The 20,854-nt window shown below is 42.6% G+C and overlaps 1 protein-coding gene across 1 annotated transcript in view; it reads left to right on the forward strand.

Moving 5' to 3' along the window:
• LOC306937863 (hippocalcin-like protein 1) overlaps positions 1-20,854 on the forward strand; it is a 50,396-nt gene that overhangs the window by 23,935 nt on the left and 5,607 nt on the right. Inside the window, exons 2-3 of the mRNA XM_079521868.1 lie at positions 7,348-7,525; positions 19,555-19,836. Of these exons, the coding sequence (XP_079377994.1) occupies positions 7,430-7,525; positions 19,555-19,836 (378 nt within the window). The 5' untranslated portion in view covers positions 7,348-7,429. The remainder of the gene's footprint in view (positions 1-7,347; positions 7,526-19,554; positions 19,837-20,854) is intronic.

The following is a 20,854-nucleotide window of genomic DNA, read 5'->3' on the forward strand; positions in this document are numbered from 1 at the left end:
TTCACCCATTCACACACGCATTCATACACCGATTGCGGCAGAAGCCATGCAAGGTACCAACCAGCACATCGGGAGCAATTTGGGGTTCAGTGTCTTGCTCAAGGACACTTCGACATGTAGACAGGAGGAGCCGGGATTCGAACCGCCGACCCATCGATCATTGGACGACCTGCTCTACCTCCTGAGCCACAGTCGCCCCAGGCTCTGTGTATGGTCCATTATCTTTACCCTTGCGTTCTGTGCTGCTGAATTATCTTTACCTCATGCTGCATGGCAGTGTATTATCTTACCTTACACGCTGTGGGTAGTGCATAACTCCACCTTGAGCTCTGTGTCTGTCTGTCTGTCTAGAGTTTACCCTCCATGCTGGTGCATTAGCTTTATCTTATGCTCCATGGTGGTGGCGCATTATCTGATACAAAATGTAAACAAGTTTCTTCACTGTATTTGGGCTGTAATTGATTTAAGTTGGCAATGTTTCTAAATGTTGAGAAAAGCAGACCTATATTGTGATTTATGATGGGATAAGAACGTTCCAAATAGCAGTTTCCATTTACAAATCGGATTATTTCAGATTGTGAATATAACCTTATTCATATGTTAAAAATAAAAACGATCCTGTATTGGTCCTTTAAAGACAAATCAGAACAATTAAGTGACTACAAATGGTGTACTAATACATACTAATACATGACATATATCGCTCAACAGACACGAGACTAAACTCAAGTCCATATTTGTTGTTGACCGTCAGGTAGGAAGCTATGTGTATAAGGCAGTGAAATGTGACCTGTACATGAGTACAGACGTCCAAAGTAGTCATGCAGGCTACTGTATATAAGATATGATCTTATGTGCACCTTCTACATACCTGGGAGTATCCATCAATCCATAAAAATAAAAAAAATATGCAATTCACAGAGGCTGCAATTATGCCCCCCCCCCCCCCCAATAGAATGGAATAAGAATTGATTTTCATGTATTGTTCCGTCCTACTTGAGAACTCATCACACCTGGTGTCAGGCTAAGAGACACTGACAACGCGATGGCACATGTGACAGCCAGCATCATGGCTTTGATCTTCCAGTCACGCTCACCTAATGATTGCTTTCAGCCTAGGAGGACGGTATTCCCCGTTTGCGTGACCCAGATGAGAATAGCATGATGTTCCGAAAATGAGGTCGCTGTTCTGCGACCCGACCCACCGCCGTCCTAAATGGAGGGCTTGGCCTGGGTCCTTGGGGGTGTGTGTGTGTGTGTGTGTGTGTGTGTGTGTGTGTGCGCGCACACACACCATTTGATTGGGCCCCGACAGAATAAATAGTTGTTTTATGGTTAAACATTTGGAAACCAGGAAAAAGGTTCAGCTTGGGATTAAACATTTAGGGCTCCATCTTGCGCCACCCCTTACCCCTTATCCCTAAACTTATGACATTTCTTACTATTTTAAAACATTTAAAAATAGTTCAACTATAGCCAATCTACATCGAACACGTTGTTAGCTTGTAGAGCAGCTATTTGTACTATTTTAAAATGTTTTGAAATAGTATAAAAAATGGCAAATAAGTTTAGGGATAAGGGGTAAGGGGTGGCGCAAGATATAGGGCCAAGAGTTTACGTTTGGGTTGTACCCGATTTATAATTGCATGCCAGTGCTGTGCAACGCGTCACGGTGCAACACGCTGTGAGCTTGTACATCTGCTATTTTCAACCTTTCAGTTAAAAACAGCCTCAGAATCAGAATGAACTTCACATCAAAATGTGTTTTGGTGGAGGTGTGGGGGGGGGGGGGAATCTGATATTTCAGGTAGTACAGCATGTACGAGGTTAGATATAAGGTGCGAGGTGGTGACACATTCAGTAGGTCCACAGCAGCAGCAGCTGTATGTACGTCTGATATAGTAGACATAATGTGAAAAACGAGTAATGACACATTGCCAGGTTCAAGGATGGGGTCTATGCAAGGATGGTAGACCACATTGGTTGATAACTTTTAGTTGATCCACACTTGGCCAGCCTGGTGACAGGCATCCTAAAATGCTAATCTGCGTGTGTGTGCGTTGAGTGTGTGTGGCAGTGATTATTCAATGTTAAGTATAAGGTCAGTGCAGGGATATCCTTTTACAAATAAATTACCAACCATTGTGACAATCTCTCCCAATACCTAATTTACTCCCGTTCATTGAATTAGAGTATTTGCGCAACCACAGGCTGTGTATGCACACTGCACGGTCACACACACACTTGTGTATATATCCGTGGATAAACACATACACGTCTGCCTGTGTGTGTGTGTGTGTGTGTGTGTGTGTGTGTGTGTGTGTGTGTGTGTGCGTGTGTGTGTGTGTGTGTTTGTTGTGTGAGAGAGAGAGAGTCAGCCCTATTATCAGGTGTGTGGGATATTTCACAACAACTGTGTGCATAGGTGCAAGTGCACGCATCCCTTTTCGTTTAGTTTTTGTTCTCGTGACAGAGAGCCGAGCTCTATGACGCACTGTGACGCTTCTGGCTCCTGCAGGGGTTGCGGCCACACCAAGGACCAGACCTCATTCTTTATTTTTAAACGCTCCTCCACAATCCTTCCTTTTTCCTACACTACTCGTCTCCTCCTCTCGCGAGCTACACGCCCTCCTCCTCAGTCATGCCACCGTCACCGCTACCGCCTCTGTGCTACATCACCGTCTCTCTCTTTCTCTCGCTCTCTCTCATATCATGTTTTGCTGGTCAGGAGAAAAGGTCAGTAGGAAAATAGAGAAAGCACAGAACAGCCACTCGGTGGTGGTGGGGCGGAGGGAGACGGCTCTTGTTTTGCATAGATATACCGTGTAGGTGAGAGAAAAAAGCTAGTTGCTGATCAGTGGTGGACAGCAACAAAGTACATTTACTCGAGTACTGTACTTTTTACTGTACTTTTTGGTAATTTCACGTGAGTGTGTTTATTTGGATACTTTCACTCCACTACATTTCAAAGACACATATTTTACTTTTGACTCTGCTACAGGTACTAACGGTACATTATGACTCTGCTACAGGTACTAACGGTACATTATGACTCTGCTACAGGTACTAACGGTACATTATGACTCTGCTACAGGTACTAACGGTACATTATGACTCCGCTACAGGTACTAACGGTACATTATGAATTAGCCACGGAAGCTATATTCCAATAGTGATAATGGCAAATAATGGCAGCACTACAGCTCACGAACACATCGTGTCACTATGATTCTTTTATATCCTAACGAATTTGACAACTTTATTATGATATCATTAACCCATTTTGGGCGGGAACCCCTTTTGGTGTTTTAAACATTATGTTATAATTTAGCGATTGAAAAATAGCAGATCTACAAGTTCATAGCGCGCCACCGAGTGGCGCGCTATGAACTTGTAGGTCTGCTATTTTTGAAAAATCGTTAAAATGTGCCTCAAATCTTTCAGAAAATTTTCATGATTTAGAAAACTTTTTTTTTTTTATTTCGACGTCAGGCCTGAATGGGTTAATGCAACCAATGAATGCATTCATTGAACCACCACCAATGAATGCATTTGCCCCCCAGCAAATCCAGGAGCAGAGAGGAACAATGAGAAACTGTCTGCATACAAGGTGTGTGAGTCGACCAAGCGAGCTGTCGCAGGTGGCCGTCCGTCACAGATTGCAGCTCTTCCGTAAACAGCCGGGTGGGGGGTGGGGGGACAGAGCACGACGACACTACAGTGACGAGGCCAAATCAATACCGCCTGTCAGCTGCTTCATCCACTTTTTTTGAATCCTCAGTGTTCACTTAACTCCTGAGACTAGAGACTAGGGATGGGAATTATCGATTCATTCTTGATAACCTTATCGATGGATTAACCGCTTAGTTAATAAGCAGCGTTTTTGTAAAAAATAATAATAATCTGAGAATCTTAATTTCCCTCAATGTCTAAGTCTAACATAAAAATCTACATTTTGCCGATATACAGAAAGAACACAAAATGAAAAGTGCACTCACTGTCTTGTCTGTCACATCACATGCAAAAGCAGAGATATTTCTGTGGCTACGAAGGTGGGGTGGGGAGTTTTTTTTTAACGGCCCACATGTGCGTTCCTCTGCCACGCTCACACACATGCAGCATTACATTCACAGAAAATCACTTAATTTGATAGAACCGCACAATTTTCAATTCATTATTAACTGTTAAGTTGAATTGAATAATTTCATAACAGCGATTAATCGATTAACTATTAACATCCCTAGTAGAAACGGACCCATAGGGGTCCATTTGGGTTCCTTTCTACACTCACACCAGTTAAACACGTATTACTTACGTATTATATTTGCTTTTTACCCCTTTCTCCCCTTTTCTCCCTGTCCCTCGCTCTTTGGTTCTCTGTTATGATGTCATAACGCTCCATACTGTAGCATCTCTGAGACCACTGAGTCTCTAAAGACCTCCGCTCTAGTCTTCATCTCCTGTCCTCTGTCAGCTTGTCTGTCAGCCTCCTCCAAGACTTCCTTCTGCTCTTTTTACTCCTCTCCTCCTCTCTTATCCACAGTGTCCTCGTCATCTCCCCCAGCTTTCATCTTATGTCACTGACTTGTGTCCCCCCACTGTGGGATGATTAGAAGCCCAGATGTTGGTGGCTGCAACAGATGTTCAAAGGGCAGCGTGTGTTTTGGTAGCAAGAGAGAGAGAAAGAGTGTGTGTGTGTCTCTCCTTGCACATGACAGAATGTCCCGATGTATGAATGGATGGACCATTGTAAGCTTTGAGTAAGCACTTGCATAAAAATGCAATCCATTATTATTATTATTATTATTATTATTAGAGCTGGACATGAACCAACAACCAGGTTTTCAAAGTGAGGGCCACCAGGGGATTGTTTTATAAAATGTATTTATACATCGTAACATTATTGTGCAAGTTGAACCAGTCAACCTGGTTAAACTTAACATTGTCAAAATCTTGCAAACTTTATTTTTTTACGTGCTCATAACGTGCAATGCAGCCAGAAGCTGTGGCTATTTAAGGGTTGTTGACATGGAACCCCTGGATTTAGCGATACATAGCGCTATATACAATATATATACTGTATATACAGTACAAGCAGCAATGGAATGAAGTAATTTGAAGTGTGGATATAAAAAACGAAGACAGGCTATAATCGCTGTGGATCTCTGATTTAATGTGTAAGTCTGAGTCACATTGATGTCAGTCTTGCCCACACTGTATATGGAGGGATGGTGGATCTCAGATTATGAATTCACAAAATGTGAATAATATTCACACACACACACACACACACACACACACACACACACACACACACACACACACACACACACACACACACACACACACACACACACACACACACACACACACACACACACACACACACACACACACACACACACACACACACACACACACACACTATATATAGACTGCTCCTGGGACAAAGTGGAGTGAGCGCTCACCGGTCACCGGCTCGGGCAAATAAAACACAGCGAACGTTCGTTGAAAAGGTCATGCTGTCGGTTCTTGACAAAGTGGGCATTTGGGTTGAAGCCGGAGAGCATTGTGACGTGGTCAGTTCTGTCCCTGGCTGTGACACTCGGTTGGTATTTTGGGCTCTCAATCTTTGCTTTTGTCTAGGCTGTAGTGTTCCTTTTTAACAATGGATATTTATTGATTTTCAATGATATCAATATTGTACCAACAATGACAAATCAATAGTGTCCAAATAACTAAATATAGTACAATGATAGGGGGAGGGGGGGTGCACATTTTGGGCGGGAACCCCTTTTGGTGTTAACATTATGTTATGCTTTAGCTATTGAAAAATAGCAGATCTACAAGCTACGAGCTTGTAGGTCTGCTATTTTTGAAAAATCGAAGAACCACTGACATAGAAACATAGCTTTTTCAGAAAACTGTCAAGATGTAGAAGACATTTTTAGAATCTGATCTCAGGTCAAAATGGGTTAACTCCTGAGAATGTAGAGACTAGGGGGGGTGCACAGATGTGCTGGCAATACATTAGCACAAGCATGCACAGTTTGCACACACACCAACCCAGTACCCACCACCTCCAACGCTACAGCACCTGGCAAACACCACGCATGCTTATCGACTCATTTTCATCCTCAAGCACGCGTGAGATGCGCACAAGAAGTGAACAAACATGCTGTATTTATTCAGTGTGCGTGAGAAGAGATTAGAGGTCGGATGGGTCAGCCAACTCTCATCAGGGGACGATCGGGGCTGCACTGAAGCTGTAACTCATAACTCCGACAGAAACACACAACAACGCCCAACACTGTGACCGAGAAAATGCCAATTAGTTTGTCTTGAACAAGCAAATTGTACCAAGGGGGAAAAACATGTTTCTCTTTCTTCCATCCAGCGTGCTTAAAACTTTCAATCTGTTGCCTGATTAAAATACATCAATGCAGCGGTTCTCAACGGGGGGTATTGCAATTATTATTGCAATAATTGGCAAAACTAATATTTCATGATTTCATACAGTGTGGGAGGGGGAAAAAATACTATAATAAGGTGTGCTCAAACATTGCAGATCTACAAGCGTGCTTGCAGATGTATCCAGCTTTAAGTCCATTCATGTCCATTCAACATTAATTTACATTTTTATTTTTATGTTATATCTTCTCACATAATAAATATACACAATATATTGTTGTGGGGAGCTGGAGAAGGGAGGATTGCACAATATAATGCTAGTGTGCAGTCAGTGTTCACAAAAGGTTTATTCATCGTTATCTTTACACTAATTATATGTGACCATTTACCATGTTGTTTGTTGACTAGGGTTCATGATCTGAAGTCACTCTGGATAAGAGCGTCTGATGAATAGTTAAATTGTAAATTGGCTTCTCTCCATCGTTGCATTACATACTGTAGGGCGATTGGAGGAACTTGTGTTTTATCCGTTCAGACAGGTCCGATGAGATGGAAGATTAGGGAAGCTGGGTACTTGCAACCAGCCAACCGATCTGAACACAGCTGGCCAGATAAAACTCTAAATACGATCAGTGGGTCAACATTTGACGTCACAGGGGATGCGTTCGAGATTATTCATTCATGTTTTCTTTTTTTCCTGCATGCAGTGCTGAATGTGCTGAACGTTGGCGACTCGCCATGTTGTATAACCCGCCATGTCACTGGGCCGTGACAAGGATTTTGATTGGATTCATAATAATAAAAAAGGCAGAACGTTGGATTTTTTTATTTTATTTCACTTGTCCTCGGCTCACCATGTGTTATTTGGTTACGACGTACCGTGCGATTATTATGAAAACCGAAATTTCTCACACTCTCCTCTTCTCTGATTGGCAGGTTTGAAAAGCGCCCTGGCTGGTGCCGTCACTGCTGTCGTTGCCGCCGTTGAGGAGACTGAGCCTCCTGTCCTGTCGTCGCCATGGGGAAACAGAACAGCAAGCTGCGGCCAGAGATGCTTCAAGATCTCCGGGAGAACACAGAGTTCTCTGACCACGAGCTGCAGGAGTGGTATAAGGTACGGCATATACTGTATACGGTTACCGCACGCACACATACACACACACACACGCACACACACACACACACAGCTCTTTAGTTGAAAATGTGTTTGTTTGTTTTTTTGCTAGTGACAATAATGAATGAGGCCAGGGGTTTGCCAAATCTGCCGTGATTATCCAGTGAAAACCACCACTGCTTTTACATCTCATTATAGACTACCAATTAGAATAATAAAAGCATAGAATAAATAATCATTTCATAATAAAACCGAACAAAAGTCAGTGATTTAATATGAATAACAAAGGTGCACCTCAAACAACAGTTAATCGTCCTCTATAAAAAAAAAAAAGGTTTATCGCTCACAGATCAACATGGTTACAACATGTCTTGTCTTACATGTGTCAGTGTTTATCTCTCTCCAATGCAGCGTTCCGTTCAATCCAAGTCTGTTCACTTCACTCTAAGGTTGAGAGTGACACTGGGAGTCTGACTTATTTTGACCTATAAGTCATTGCGAACGCAGTGAGCATTTACTATGAGACCCAGCAGATCATGTCTGTCTGTGTGTGTGTCACGCTGTAACACCACCCACCCGCCACCAGAGGGCGCAGCTGTATCACACACAAAAACACACACCCACACACACACACACACGCACGCACGTAAATAAATAAATAAATAAAAAAGAATAAATAAAAATTAAAAAATTGAGGAAAAAAAAGCTCTGTGTGTGTACTGTATGTGTATGTGTGTCAGACTCCCACAACAGCTGCGTTCGCTTCCCGCGTTCACGCGTCTTACTTGTTATAGGTGAAAATAGTCTAGTATAAAATAGGGCTGAACTACATGAACCCTAGCCTATATATTCTTGGCATGTGATAATAGGCAAGGATTCTGCAAAACCCCGGAGAACATTCAGCAAAAATAGCTGATCTACTAGCTCACAATGCTTGTGAGCTAGCAAGTTAGTAAGTAGCCTTGCGGAAACCAACAGTTCCTGAGCCATGTGGCCCTCCGGTTTGTGTAGGCCGGGCTGGCAGGTCGATGTGCAGTGCACCCCCTGGACATAATACTAGTATGTCAGAGGGACTTAACCCCAATCCAACCCTTGATGCTGAGTGCCAAGCAGGGAGGCAGTGGGAACCAGTGTTGGGTCTGACCTTCCAGTCTCAGAGCGGAGTCAGACACTCAAACCACAAGGCCAAAGAGCTGGTGTTGTAAGCTTATTTTCGGAGAATAAAAAGCATAATATGTAGACCCCTGAGGGACCCTAGTTGACAAAGTTTATAGTGACATGAAAATGGTGTGTGTGTGTGTGTGTGTGTGTGTGTGTGTGTGTGTGTGAGTGTGTGTGTGTGTGTGTGTGTGTGTGTGTGCGCATGTGTGTGTGTGCGCGTAGGCTACTACTGTTACTGTATATGCCTGTCTGTAGAGTAGGATATATGCGTGTGTGTTTATGGATGTACTGTACATGCATGCATTTGTGTGCATGTGTGTGTGTGTGTAATGCTTATAGGGCTTTATGAATGGATTAGAATTATAGAACAGCTGGAGTTGCCGCATGTTGAACCACCACCTCTCTGACCTATTGCACTTAAGCTCTATAGCTAGCTACTGGGTTGCAGGGTACAGTTCTTATCACACCGACAGTAATAACAGCCCTAACGTACTGTAGGTAAGGATCAAATGTTTGTAGACACTATAGGTTTCCATACAGTATAAAAGCGTACCTAACTTATGTTGTTCACTTGCATATTTTCTTTTCGGCAAGCGACGATGCCATACAGTATAAATTAATCTTCTTCCAGAGCGATTTATGAAGTGCAAGGTCAGTGCAAGTGTCATGAACATTTGTCAAAACAACATCTGTTGTCTGAGTGTTCAAGGAATTACAATGCTAGGAAACAACAAGGATATTCTGTAAAGTAATTCTGTATCTCTCTATGTAAGCAAGTACAATGAGTCCCACACAGGTTACACAGTCGTGATTGAGGGACGATTGAATACGGTTGTCAGACTTCAGAGATGCCGCTAGACTTGAAATGAGTTGTGACTCTGAGTCTGAAGAGGGCTAAAGGTGTGCCACAAAATGGGTGTTTTGAATTCAATTGGTTGTCCACAAAAGCAATTTTGACTCATTCACAGCATGTGCAAGAATGAAGGAGTCCTGCACACTGCCGTAACTTCCAAACTTCTAGAATGTTTGTCATAGACCTTCATCAGGAATACAAAGTCCTGGCCTATAGCCTACTGTATATCTATCTTATGTTCCTCTACAAGTCAGCACAAAATGTTGACCTATCATAACAACCTCTCCTGCAAGAGTCATTGTTAGGAATATCTGAATGTAAATTTCTGCCAAAGATATTGATCTTTGACCTCCCTGCACCTCAAGTCTTTGTAAATAATGAAGCCTTTAGAGGTACTGATATCAGGTCAAAAACTGATCTGACTCATACCTTTTCGCCTCTGGCACATTGGCACTTAATGGAAGTCTAGACTGCTTTAAAAGGAGGCAGAGGCTAGAACCGCTCTGAACTCAATTTTGTGAAAGAAAATTCACAACCATGCCTTCAAAGTTCAAACATATAATTTTTTCCTTTTGAAGAAACTACCTCTGAGTTTTAAAATTCTATCCTTAATGTGAACACTTGAATGAATGAATGAATTGTACGGTACTGATGGACAGTACCGTACAATTCATTCATTCACATTTCACTCAAGTGAGGTGAAACTGATCTCTGATGACAAGTGAGAATGATGTGGCCAGTTGCGTGCATGCGTGCGTGCATGCGTGCGTGCATGCGTGCGCACGTTTGCGACTGTGTGTGTGTGATGCTTATAGGACTTATTTATGAATGGATTAGTGTTTTTAGAACAGCTGGAGTTACCACATGTTGAACCACCATCTTTCTGAACTAGGATTATATATACTGTATGTATATATATATATATATATATATATATATATATATATATATATACACACACAAGTAAGACGCGGGAAGTGAACGCAACTGTTGTGGCAGTCTGACACACATACACATACAGAGCTTTTTTTTTCCTCTTAATTTTTATTTTATTTATTATTATTTTGTATTTTAAATTTAATTTTGCACGTGCGTGCGTGCATGTGTGTGTGTTTTTGTGTGTGATACAGCTGCGCCCTCTGGTGGCGGGCGGGTGGTGTTACAGCGTGACACACAGACAGACATGATCTGCTGGGTCTCATAGTAAATGCTCACTGCGTTCGCAATTACTCACTCATTCTGTGAAGCTTTGGATTCAAATCATTTTATGGATGAAGAATCCTAATGAATGGCCCAGGATTAGTTGGTTTAGTTGGATGTGCTACTGAAGGAAAGAGGGATAACAGTGAGGTTTATTAACTATACTGCATGGTCTACTTACAGTATTAGTGACAATGGAAGAGCAGGGAATGTGTGTGTGCGTGCGTGCATACATGCATGTGTTTTGCTTCATCAAGTATTGGATGCTTCATTCACCGTGAAGGAATGTGACAAAAACAGAACTTCTCTCAATCAATGTTTCACGGGGTTTAAGTGGCGTGATTGATTGAAAAAAGTAATTTTGTGGTTGAAAGATTCCTTCGAAACGTCTTTGAACAGAATGTGGCCGTGCTGAAGTGCATTTTCAAAAGGTTCTTCTAATTTTCTTGGGTAAACATGACTCTTTTCTGCCAAAATAGTAGTACATTTTGTCATGGAATTGGGAAATATAGGTTTAATAAGGTTTCTGCTCTGTAGTCATAATGTGTCTGTCAATACTTTTTGTCTTCCACCCGAGAAATCAGGCAGAGGCCTGGGCCTTCAGCCAAAACGTTGATTGGGGCCAAGCATTATGGAAAAAAATATGAATGTTGTTATCAAAGGTGCAGTCAAAGAAATGTGTGTTTGTTGTTGAAGGGCTACAGTTCAGCTATGCTGTTCAACATGAATAAACTAGCAGAATATTTCACCCAGAAAATGCCAGACCAAAATAACAGGGGATTATTAGTGCATCAGAGCATATTTACAGGGGATACAAGAAACTCCAACAAAAGTGAGCGCTTTTTCAGGCAGACACAAATTGCTGAGCTGCAGGCTAGACAGGCTTATTTACTCTCAAAGGCTGTTCGCATTTAAGAGCATTTTCTGCACCAGGAGTCTTTTATAATGAATGTGTGTTTTTTGGGCTATACAGCAAATATATTTCTACATTGAGTGAGCTTGCCTTTTGATAACTATTAATTCCTTAAAATGGTACATTTTACTTCATTTGAATTAGTTTAGAAAGAAAACTGTTAAAAAGCGAAAGTGAACAGTGATAGGCCATTAGGCCACTAGATGGCCATTAAATCTCAATTAGATAAAAGGATAACTACAGTCTTTGACATTATTGGCAGCACACTAATCCAAAACTCATTCTTGTCAGCGTGAGGTTACATGAGCCAATTTATTTCATTCTAAATGAAATGAATCCAATCGATGATTCACGTTAGTGGAGTTAAGATGTGCGTTTACTCCAAATGATACACTGTTTCTGACATGTACAAACACAGCAACAGCTTTATCAGAATATACAGTAATACTCCTGCAGTTATGTTATAATAAAATGCATTGGAGAAGGCCCAGGATGAACTTGATTGCAGGTACCAGATCAAAAACAATACCGAAACTGTAGAGGCAACTTAGAGGCAGATCTTGCTTTAACAAACATAGCTGCAAGCTAATGAAATCTTAGCCCTACCTGACATAGCCCTATATCTTAGCCCTACATGACAGTCACAGAAGGTAATATTGTAAACATAAGCATCAAAGCCGGAGGAACCCCCCCCCCCCCCCCCCCCCTTTTTATGGCGTGCTGCAGGATAGGGTGAGCACCTTCCCCCCCCGAGGATGCATACAGAGCGGTACAGACTCTCTTTCATGCCAACTGCCATCAGACTCTACAATGCTAATGCATAAGAACAGTCTCCCCCAATGCATATGCTATGATGGCCCTGGTCGTGTGTGTGTTTGTACCACCCGTGTCTGTTGTTTTTTTCTGTTTGTCCATTAGTTTTAGTTTTATTTATGTGTCACATTACGGTATGCGGTATGCTTTTAAAGACTACATTAGACTAGAATGTAGTCTTTTTAAAAAATCTTGTCAAAAATCTTTATGTAGTTAACCCATTCTGGACGGGAACCCCTCTTGGTGTTTTAAAGATGGAGTGCCACAATTTTTGTATTTTTCCAGTTTTCCATGTGTCTATGATGTGCCAGTACTTCATTAGACACCCTGGAGTTGTTTTTATGTGCAATGGTGTATTAACTTTGTATTTAGGGTTTATTCCTGGAGGCTGAACCCTTGACAGTCAAGCCAATGAAATAAACAGTAATATAGTGACATCACACTATCAGCCCCTCCCCTAACCCCTCCGCCTTTATCATACAACTACAGCTGTGGGTGCGGCTTCAGTTCAGGTGGATCACCACCCTTCACCACCCACCAGGCAAACCAGGCATACTTAATGGACTGGTGGGCGTGTCCACATAAAAGCATGATTTTAACAAATACTGTACACTTTTTGCAAATAGTTCCTCCTTATATTATAATAATACCTGATGATCATGTTTTAGGGTGGGAATAGAATCGTGGCACTCCATCTTTAAGTAGTGTGTTATACTGTAGCTATTGAAAAATAGCAGATCTACAAGCTCATAGCGCGGCACCGAGTGGGTGTTGGGTGAAATCAACCCTCAAGGCTTTCTGACAGACATATGGGAGGGGATGGGGGAGACCGTTTCGCACCAGAATGAGAAACGGTTACCTTCTGACAGCCTCTCTACTCACTCAGCTACGGCCACCACATGACCTATACTACTGTAGCACACTGGTTTTCAACACTTTTCATATCAAGGCGCATTATATATTCTGCATTTGAGCCACGGACCACCATCTGATGAGATTTAGCCTCATATTGTTGGATAAGATTTTGTCCACAGACAAGGGGCAAATGTTGATCAAAATAACAATTATTTGATATTCTCCAGTTGTGTAGATTTCTTGTAAATTAAGTAATGCAGATGTTTACGAATTATTCGACTCTTGAGTGTTAAATGAAACCAAATGGACCCGTCATTTTGGAAATGCATTTGTTTTCATTTAAAGGTATATTCAGTGATTTCACTGATTCAAATATCACTTTTTTCCCTTTGAAAACTGACCATATAAAAGGAGTTCCTCCCTGTCCCTAGTGGGGTAAAAAAAACTTTAGGTTTCGTTTTTGGCTCGAGGGCCCAGCCTTCATCCAATCAGGATAGACGATAGAGACTTCCTCCAGTCATGATCGAGTGGGGGCGGGCCTTAGTGCACGTGCTGTTGGCCTGTTGCGTGTCCCCCCCACTGTAGAGCGTGCATGTGCACATCTTGTTACCGGGGCGGACCAAGGTTTTTTTTCTCCAAATCACCCAAATCGCTGAATGCTCCTTTAACACTCAAGAGATCTACAACGGTCCATTCAGTTACCAACTTTCCATCATTTAGCTGGGGACCACCTGGAACCCCCTCAAAGACCACTGGTGGTCCCCGGACCACTGCTTGAAAACCACTGCACATATATGAACAAAAACGAGGAGTCCTGCACACTGCCATAACTTGTACATTTCCAGAATTCCATAAATTAATTTCAGACATAGATAGAGCTCCAGACATATACAAAGGGTCTGGTCTATACTGTAGCAATAGCAAACATAGAGAACTAGTAATTATAGCTTTTTTTCCCCCTCTACCAGACACCACAAATTGAGCATCCCTTCCTCCTTTGCAAGCGTCTTTGTTAGAATAATCAAAATGCAATTTCAAGCTTCAAAGCTCTCTGTACCTCAAGTGTTTAAAAAAAAAAAATAATGAAGGTACTGAAATCAGGTCAAAGACAGATGTGACTTGTACCTTTCTTTTTTCTTTTCTCCTCGAGCACAATGGCACGTTATAAATGTCTCGACTGCTTTCAAAATAGGCATAGGCTAGGACTGAAATTGTGCCCATGACTAAGTGCATTCTCAAAAGGTTCTTCAATATTCGTATTCAATGTTCATTGGTGGCATATGTATAATCATGCATATATTCACTGGCGCTAGATTGCACACAGACAGAATATACTCATTGCTGTTGGGCAGAAACCTGATGTTACTTTTCAGTAAATGGAAGAAAGAACCTGTTTTCCAATGGATCCATAGGATTTGCATCATGTGAGCTTGTAGATCGGCTATTTTTTACTTGTGTGACACTGGTATGAGGAAGTAGGTCATTGATGATAAAGAAAAGAAATATGTAGGTGTCTGCCTGACAGCAACGATATGTTAACTCAGTCAGACATCTATAGTGTCAGTCAATTTATTCTTCTTATGTCTCAACTCTCAACTCTTATCTGCACCTACACGTTTAACTGCCGTTGCTGCTGCAAGACATGAATTCCCCCATCAGGATCATTATAGGTCGATCATCTTAACATTGGCCTTTTCTACCAAAAAGGGGTTGCCATGTATTATCATGGAAATGGAGGTGTTGATTCTTAATGATTTGGAAAGGCTTTACTGCAAGGTCGATCCTAATAAGGTTCTGTTCTGGAATCAGTTTGTGAGTTTTCCGTTTTCTTTGTCCCCCACCCGAGAAGTTGGTGGAGGCCATAGGCCCGGGCCTAGGGCCAAAACGCTACATGGGGTTGCGAATTGGAATGAAAAATATCATTATTCTTTTTAAATTCGGTCCAAGAAAATGTCACTTTGTTGTTGAAGGGATACAGGAGTGACCCTGTTCAATAGAAAGGAATGAAGTACTGTAACTGTAGCATCAGGGAACATTTCACCCAGAATGTGTCAGACAAGAAGCCATTATTTCCAATGGAAGGGCACAGTGTCACCAGCATGCCTGGTGGAAAGAGATGAGAATACATCAGTGGGTCGGCTCTTCATAATGCTTTCTCATGTATCACAACCATTCCCAATTTGAAGCCCTGGCCTGAACTGAACTTGAAAAGAAAATGGAGGAAAAACCTGTAATTGCAGACAAAGTCCAAAGTCCTACTATTTGTCACACACGTTACTGCAGTGAAAGTTGTACTCTGCATTTGACCCATCTCTCGGAGTGGTGAGCCCCAGCCGTGCCACGCTCGGGAAACATAATAGTTGATCTGACCCCCCAATCCAATCCTCTTGATGCTGAGTGCCAAGCAGGGAGGCATTGGGTCCCATTTTTACAGCCTTCGGTATGACCCAGCCGGGGATCGAACCCCCGACCTCCCAGGTTCAGGGCGGACACTCTAACCACAAGGCCACTGTCTGGTGTTAGACAGCTGTAGTAGTCTACTACGACTACCCTGAGCATTAGGGTAGCCGTAAATAAATAAATAAAATACATAGGCTTACACAAAACTTTCCATGACGAGAACACCTCAGTCAGTGGCTGTCTTGGAATAGGAAGGTTTCTGGTTCAATCCCCAGCTCCTGGTTACGCCGTCAAAGTGTGAAATGTGTGTGTGAATGGGATGGAATGCACTTTGTAAAGCGCTTTGCAGAAAGGTAAATGTAATTGCACCATTTACCATTTACAAGCAATTTGGCAACTACACCCTCAGTGTAATTACTGGGAAGATATCACTTCCCTTCTTTGTGAACACAAATAACCCATATCACCTCAAACTCTATTTTCTATGACGGATACAAATGCTAGAATTGATTGCAGTCTAGCTGACCAGGCAGAATGAGACAGATTAGTGGAGAGTTTCTTTGCCAGAGCCGAGGATTTGAGTCACCTGGTTTCCGATTCCGAGTTAGACACAAATCACAATTCTAGTATCTTCCTATCAGACTTTATATTACTTGAGACTTGGCTTAGACTTGCATGTATTTGACTTTAGGTGGATGACTCAAGAAATATACCACAATCACACACATACACAACTATCAAGCGATACTCAAAATTCCCTACTATAATGTGAGATTCTTCTGCGTTTTTCGCGCATTCCACTGGCACAGGCCTCACGGTCTATAGTAATGGGAGAGAATGTCCTAATGATCCCAAAAATGTTGCTAAAACAAAGAATGCCGTCTGCAAAACATGTGCAACAAATATATCAGATGGAGTAAGAGGGAGGGGCCCACAAACATCAAGATTGGGCCCTAGTAACAGCAAAAGGAACATAGCAGTGTGTTCATAAACATTCTCTTTATTTCACAACGGGCTATGCATTTTCCTCATCTCGAGTCATACAGTATTTGATCTGCAATGCCAATATTTAACAAATTGAAACGTTACTTTATTTACAGTAACTAGCCCTAACCACAGCTATGATCTAGCGGCTATTGGAATATGCGTCTCTCAACCGTTCTGTCAAACTTCCCCCCCCCCTTTTTTTCATTTTTGGTAAGATTCTTCCACGTACCACCTGGGGGGGCTCAAGTACCACCGGTGGTACGCGTACCACAGGTTGAGAACCACTGATCTAGACCTAGCTCACAGTATGTTTGCCATCATGGATAGTTAGCAAGCAAGCTATTCCTTTATCTCAACATCAGGGATCATAGTCGTACGCAGTCCCCTTTGTTTTTGGAAAATACTTGCTCAGAAGCTATAATGTGCTTTCAGAAATATCCTTGAATTCTTGAATTCACATGTTTACAATAGGCTTGTTTTAGAGAGTAACTTTTGCAGTACAGATTTGTGTCATTAGTGGGTGACAGCCGACATTCAAAGAAAAAGGAATGGATGTCCGCACACTGAGTTGTAGCTCCCAGGAAGATTTATTTGTTACAACGTTTCGACCTCTGTGGGTCTTCGTCAGGTAGGTCTGATACCTGACGAAGACCCACAGAGGTCGAAACGTTGTAACAAACAAATAAATAAATCTTCCTGGGAGCTACAACTCAGTGTGCGGACATCCATTCCTTTTTCATTGTACATATATTTTTGACCAGCACCTGCAGAATGTCTTGAGATGTGCGTGCTTCCTGTCGGATCCTAGCCGACATTCAAAGACACGGTCTAACAATGGTGTGTCTTCCCTGTGAATTTCTGATCCTAAATATGGAGTTTGGTTTTGGCCGATGCAAACTTGCGTGCATATGCATCTTTGCATTGACTTTGCATGTAATTAAGGCACACGCCTGCAAAACGACATCCACAGCAAAAGTGTTAAGTCAACTGGTTGAATGGCTCTTGAGATGTGCGGAGGACAGACATTGTAGAGTAGACACACACAGATTTGTGGGATTTATCAGTAAAGGACTGATCTGCAACTATTGATTATTTTATTTGCGATTATTCTATCAATTACTTTTTTTTAAAACAAATCAATAAACCACTTAAATCACAGTTTAACCACTTTGAGCTTGCTATTTTACCTATTTTGCGTGTTTATTTTGAATAAGTATCGACTAGTTTGAGTGTTGCACCCGGCGTAGACTGATCTTCACTCTCTGTCCTCAAATATGCCCTCCTCTCCCATCCTCCCGAGGAGGAGAAGAGGAGGTGATCGCCCCAGCCTCTTTATACTAATAATCCCCTTCCGATTAACTTCGGCCCCAACCTGTGCATACTGTATATTTCATGTTTAGAGGAAATTTATATGCCGTTATATCAACTGTTTTTACTGTGGTCAATTATTGTCTCCACCAGGCCGAAGGCATGGGGAGAGAGTATGTTTTGCACTCCGTCCGTGTGTGTGTGTGTGTGTCCGTGTGTCCGTCCTTCCGTCCGTCTGTTACCAGCTAATCTCCGGCACCGTTAACCCGGTCGATGCCAAACTTTGCACACACACTCCCTGGATGCCAACGATGAACCTCTGCCCCACATTTTCCAGAAGGGCCTGTTATAGCGCCACCAGGAGGCCGCTTTGTGCAAAACAAGTTTTTGGACAGTACACCTACAGATTTTGTCCAAACATCACACAAATTGGTACACAGTCTCTCTAGAGCCATTCAACGAAACAGGTCTTTCAGATTTCTCAGACTCCATCCTGATTGGCTAAGATTGGCTTCCAAAGTTCGCAGGAGTGCTCAGTTTCAAACAAAATGCTGCAAATCATGAACACATCATGTGATTTCCGTGAAATTGTGCACGCACATTCCCACTAGGCCGAGGAAGAAATGCCACATGAACATTTTCAACTCAGCCTCATGGTGGCGCTATAACTGGCCGAAAAGTGTTTTTACCTCTAACTGCATGGATCTGTGGATAACTTTGTATGCCAACTCCCTAGAGGCCAAGGAAAAACCTTTGCCTGGAATTTTTCACAACTGCTCTTTATAGCGCCACCAGGAGGCCGACATATGTAAAACACATTTTCTAATATTACTCCTTCAGATTTTATCCAAATTTCACGCAAATCAGTACACATGTTCTCCATAGTCATGTGATCAAGACGGGTTTGTTTGATTTATCATAATCCACCCTCATTGGCTACGATTGGCTTCTAAACTTTTCAGGAGTAGCCTGCTTTGTACCCGTTTTGTACAAATCGCCACAACTACTCAACGCAGTGTCCGATTGCGGTGAAACTGTGCATGCATATTCCCACTAGGCTGAGGAAGAAATGCCACTTGACAGTTTTCGAATCAGCCTCATGGTGGCGCTACAACAGGCCAAGCCGCGTCTCACTCACACACACACACACACACACACACACACACACACACACACACACACACACACACACACACACACACACACACACACACACACACACACACACACACACACACACACACACACACACACACACACACACACACACACACACACACACACACACACGTTTATATATTACTCCTACACATTTTGCCAAACATCACACACACTGGTGGAGACCTGTGCCCGGAAGGGCACTTTTTCTAGTTATTCATGTCATGTGTGAGTGGATGGGACCCGAATGGAAACAAGGCCGCAAGGTCTTTCTTCGGTGAAATCCTTTTTCAGACAAAAAAAATGCCTGACTGTACATTGTGCTGTTTGCATTTATATGTTGCCTAATAAAATATTCAATCAATCAATCAATCTCTCCAGGGCTTCCTAAAGGACTGTCCGAGTGGAAACCTCAACGTGGAAGAGTTCAAAAAGATCTACGCCAACTTCTTCCCCTACGGCGACGCTTCCAAGTTCGCGGAGCACGTCTTCCGCACGTTCGACACCAACGGCGACGGCACGATAGACTTCCGGGAGTTCATCATCGCTCTGAGCGTGACGTCGCGGGGGAAGCTGGAGCAGAAATTGAAATGGGCCTTCAGCATGTACGACCTGGACGGCAATGGTTACATCAGCCGTGACGAGATGCTGGAAATTGTGCAGGTGAGAAGGTGTCTGATGGATAATTAACCCATTTTGACCTGAGATCAGATTCTAAAAATGTCTTCTACGTCCTGACAGTTTTCTGAAAAAGCTATGTTTCTATGTCAGTGGTTCTTCGAATTTTCAAAAATAGCAGACCTACAAGCTCGTAGCGCGCCACTCGGTGGCGCGCTATGAGCTTGTAGATCTGCTATTTTTCAATAGCTAAAGCATAACATAATGCTAACACCAAAAGGGGTTCCCGCCCAAAATGGGTTAAGGATTAATAATTAACTTGTGTAGGACAATGTCTGTTGGGAACGCGACCCTCTCTGGTCATGCAGTAGCCGTTGTACCTGCTGTCAGAGTACTGACAGTGCAGTACCGATTGGGTCGTGAGTGAGCGGCACACAGGCCAAGACTGAAGCCAATCGGTCGGACGGTGCCCGAGTCATGCCTGAGGCATTCACACACAGACACACAGGTGTATAGATATATCCTGGACAAACTCTTATCTGACACACTCATACCCAGACACAGAGATTCCGAGCATTAATTAATAGATTTTGGCCATGTCATTATTAAACGACTTTGTATATATCTACCTATCAGTGGGGAGTGTTGGCTGGGAGGAGGAGTAGGACTAAGGCCCTATAAGTCCTCTCTGGGGGGGGGGGGGGGGGGGGGGGGGGACAAGCTCACAATTCATCACATTGCAATGAGTTGTGAGCTTGTGGATCAGCTATTTTTGCTGTTCGGGAATCGAACCCATAACTTGCTGTCAGGCCACATTAGAGCTTATGTGTGGTATGCAGCTTAAGCACTAGGCCTTTGCCGCCCACATAAAGGGGTTAAGTTTGATAACATAGTGCCCACATGTAAAGCCACATGATTGCCTTGCATGTTGATTTGTTATGTCACAAGACCACAATCTGCATTGTAGGCTATGTACATTTAACACATGCAAATACATAGCCTGGCATGGCCAGAATTTCACTGTGTAGATAGTGTGTAGATATAATTGTCTACACATTTCCAG

Source organism: Electrona antarctica (assembly GCF_951216825.1).
Source record: "Electrona antarctica genome assembly, chromosome: 15".
Taxonomy (NCBI): Eukaryota; Metazoa; Chordata; class Actinopteri; order Myctophiformes; family Myctophidae; genus Electrona; species Electrona antarctica.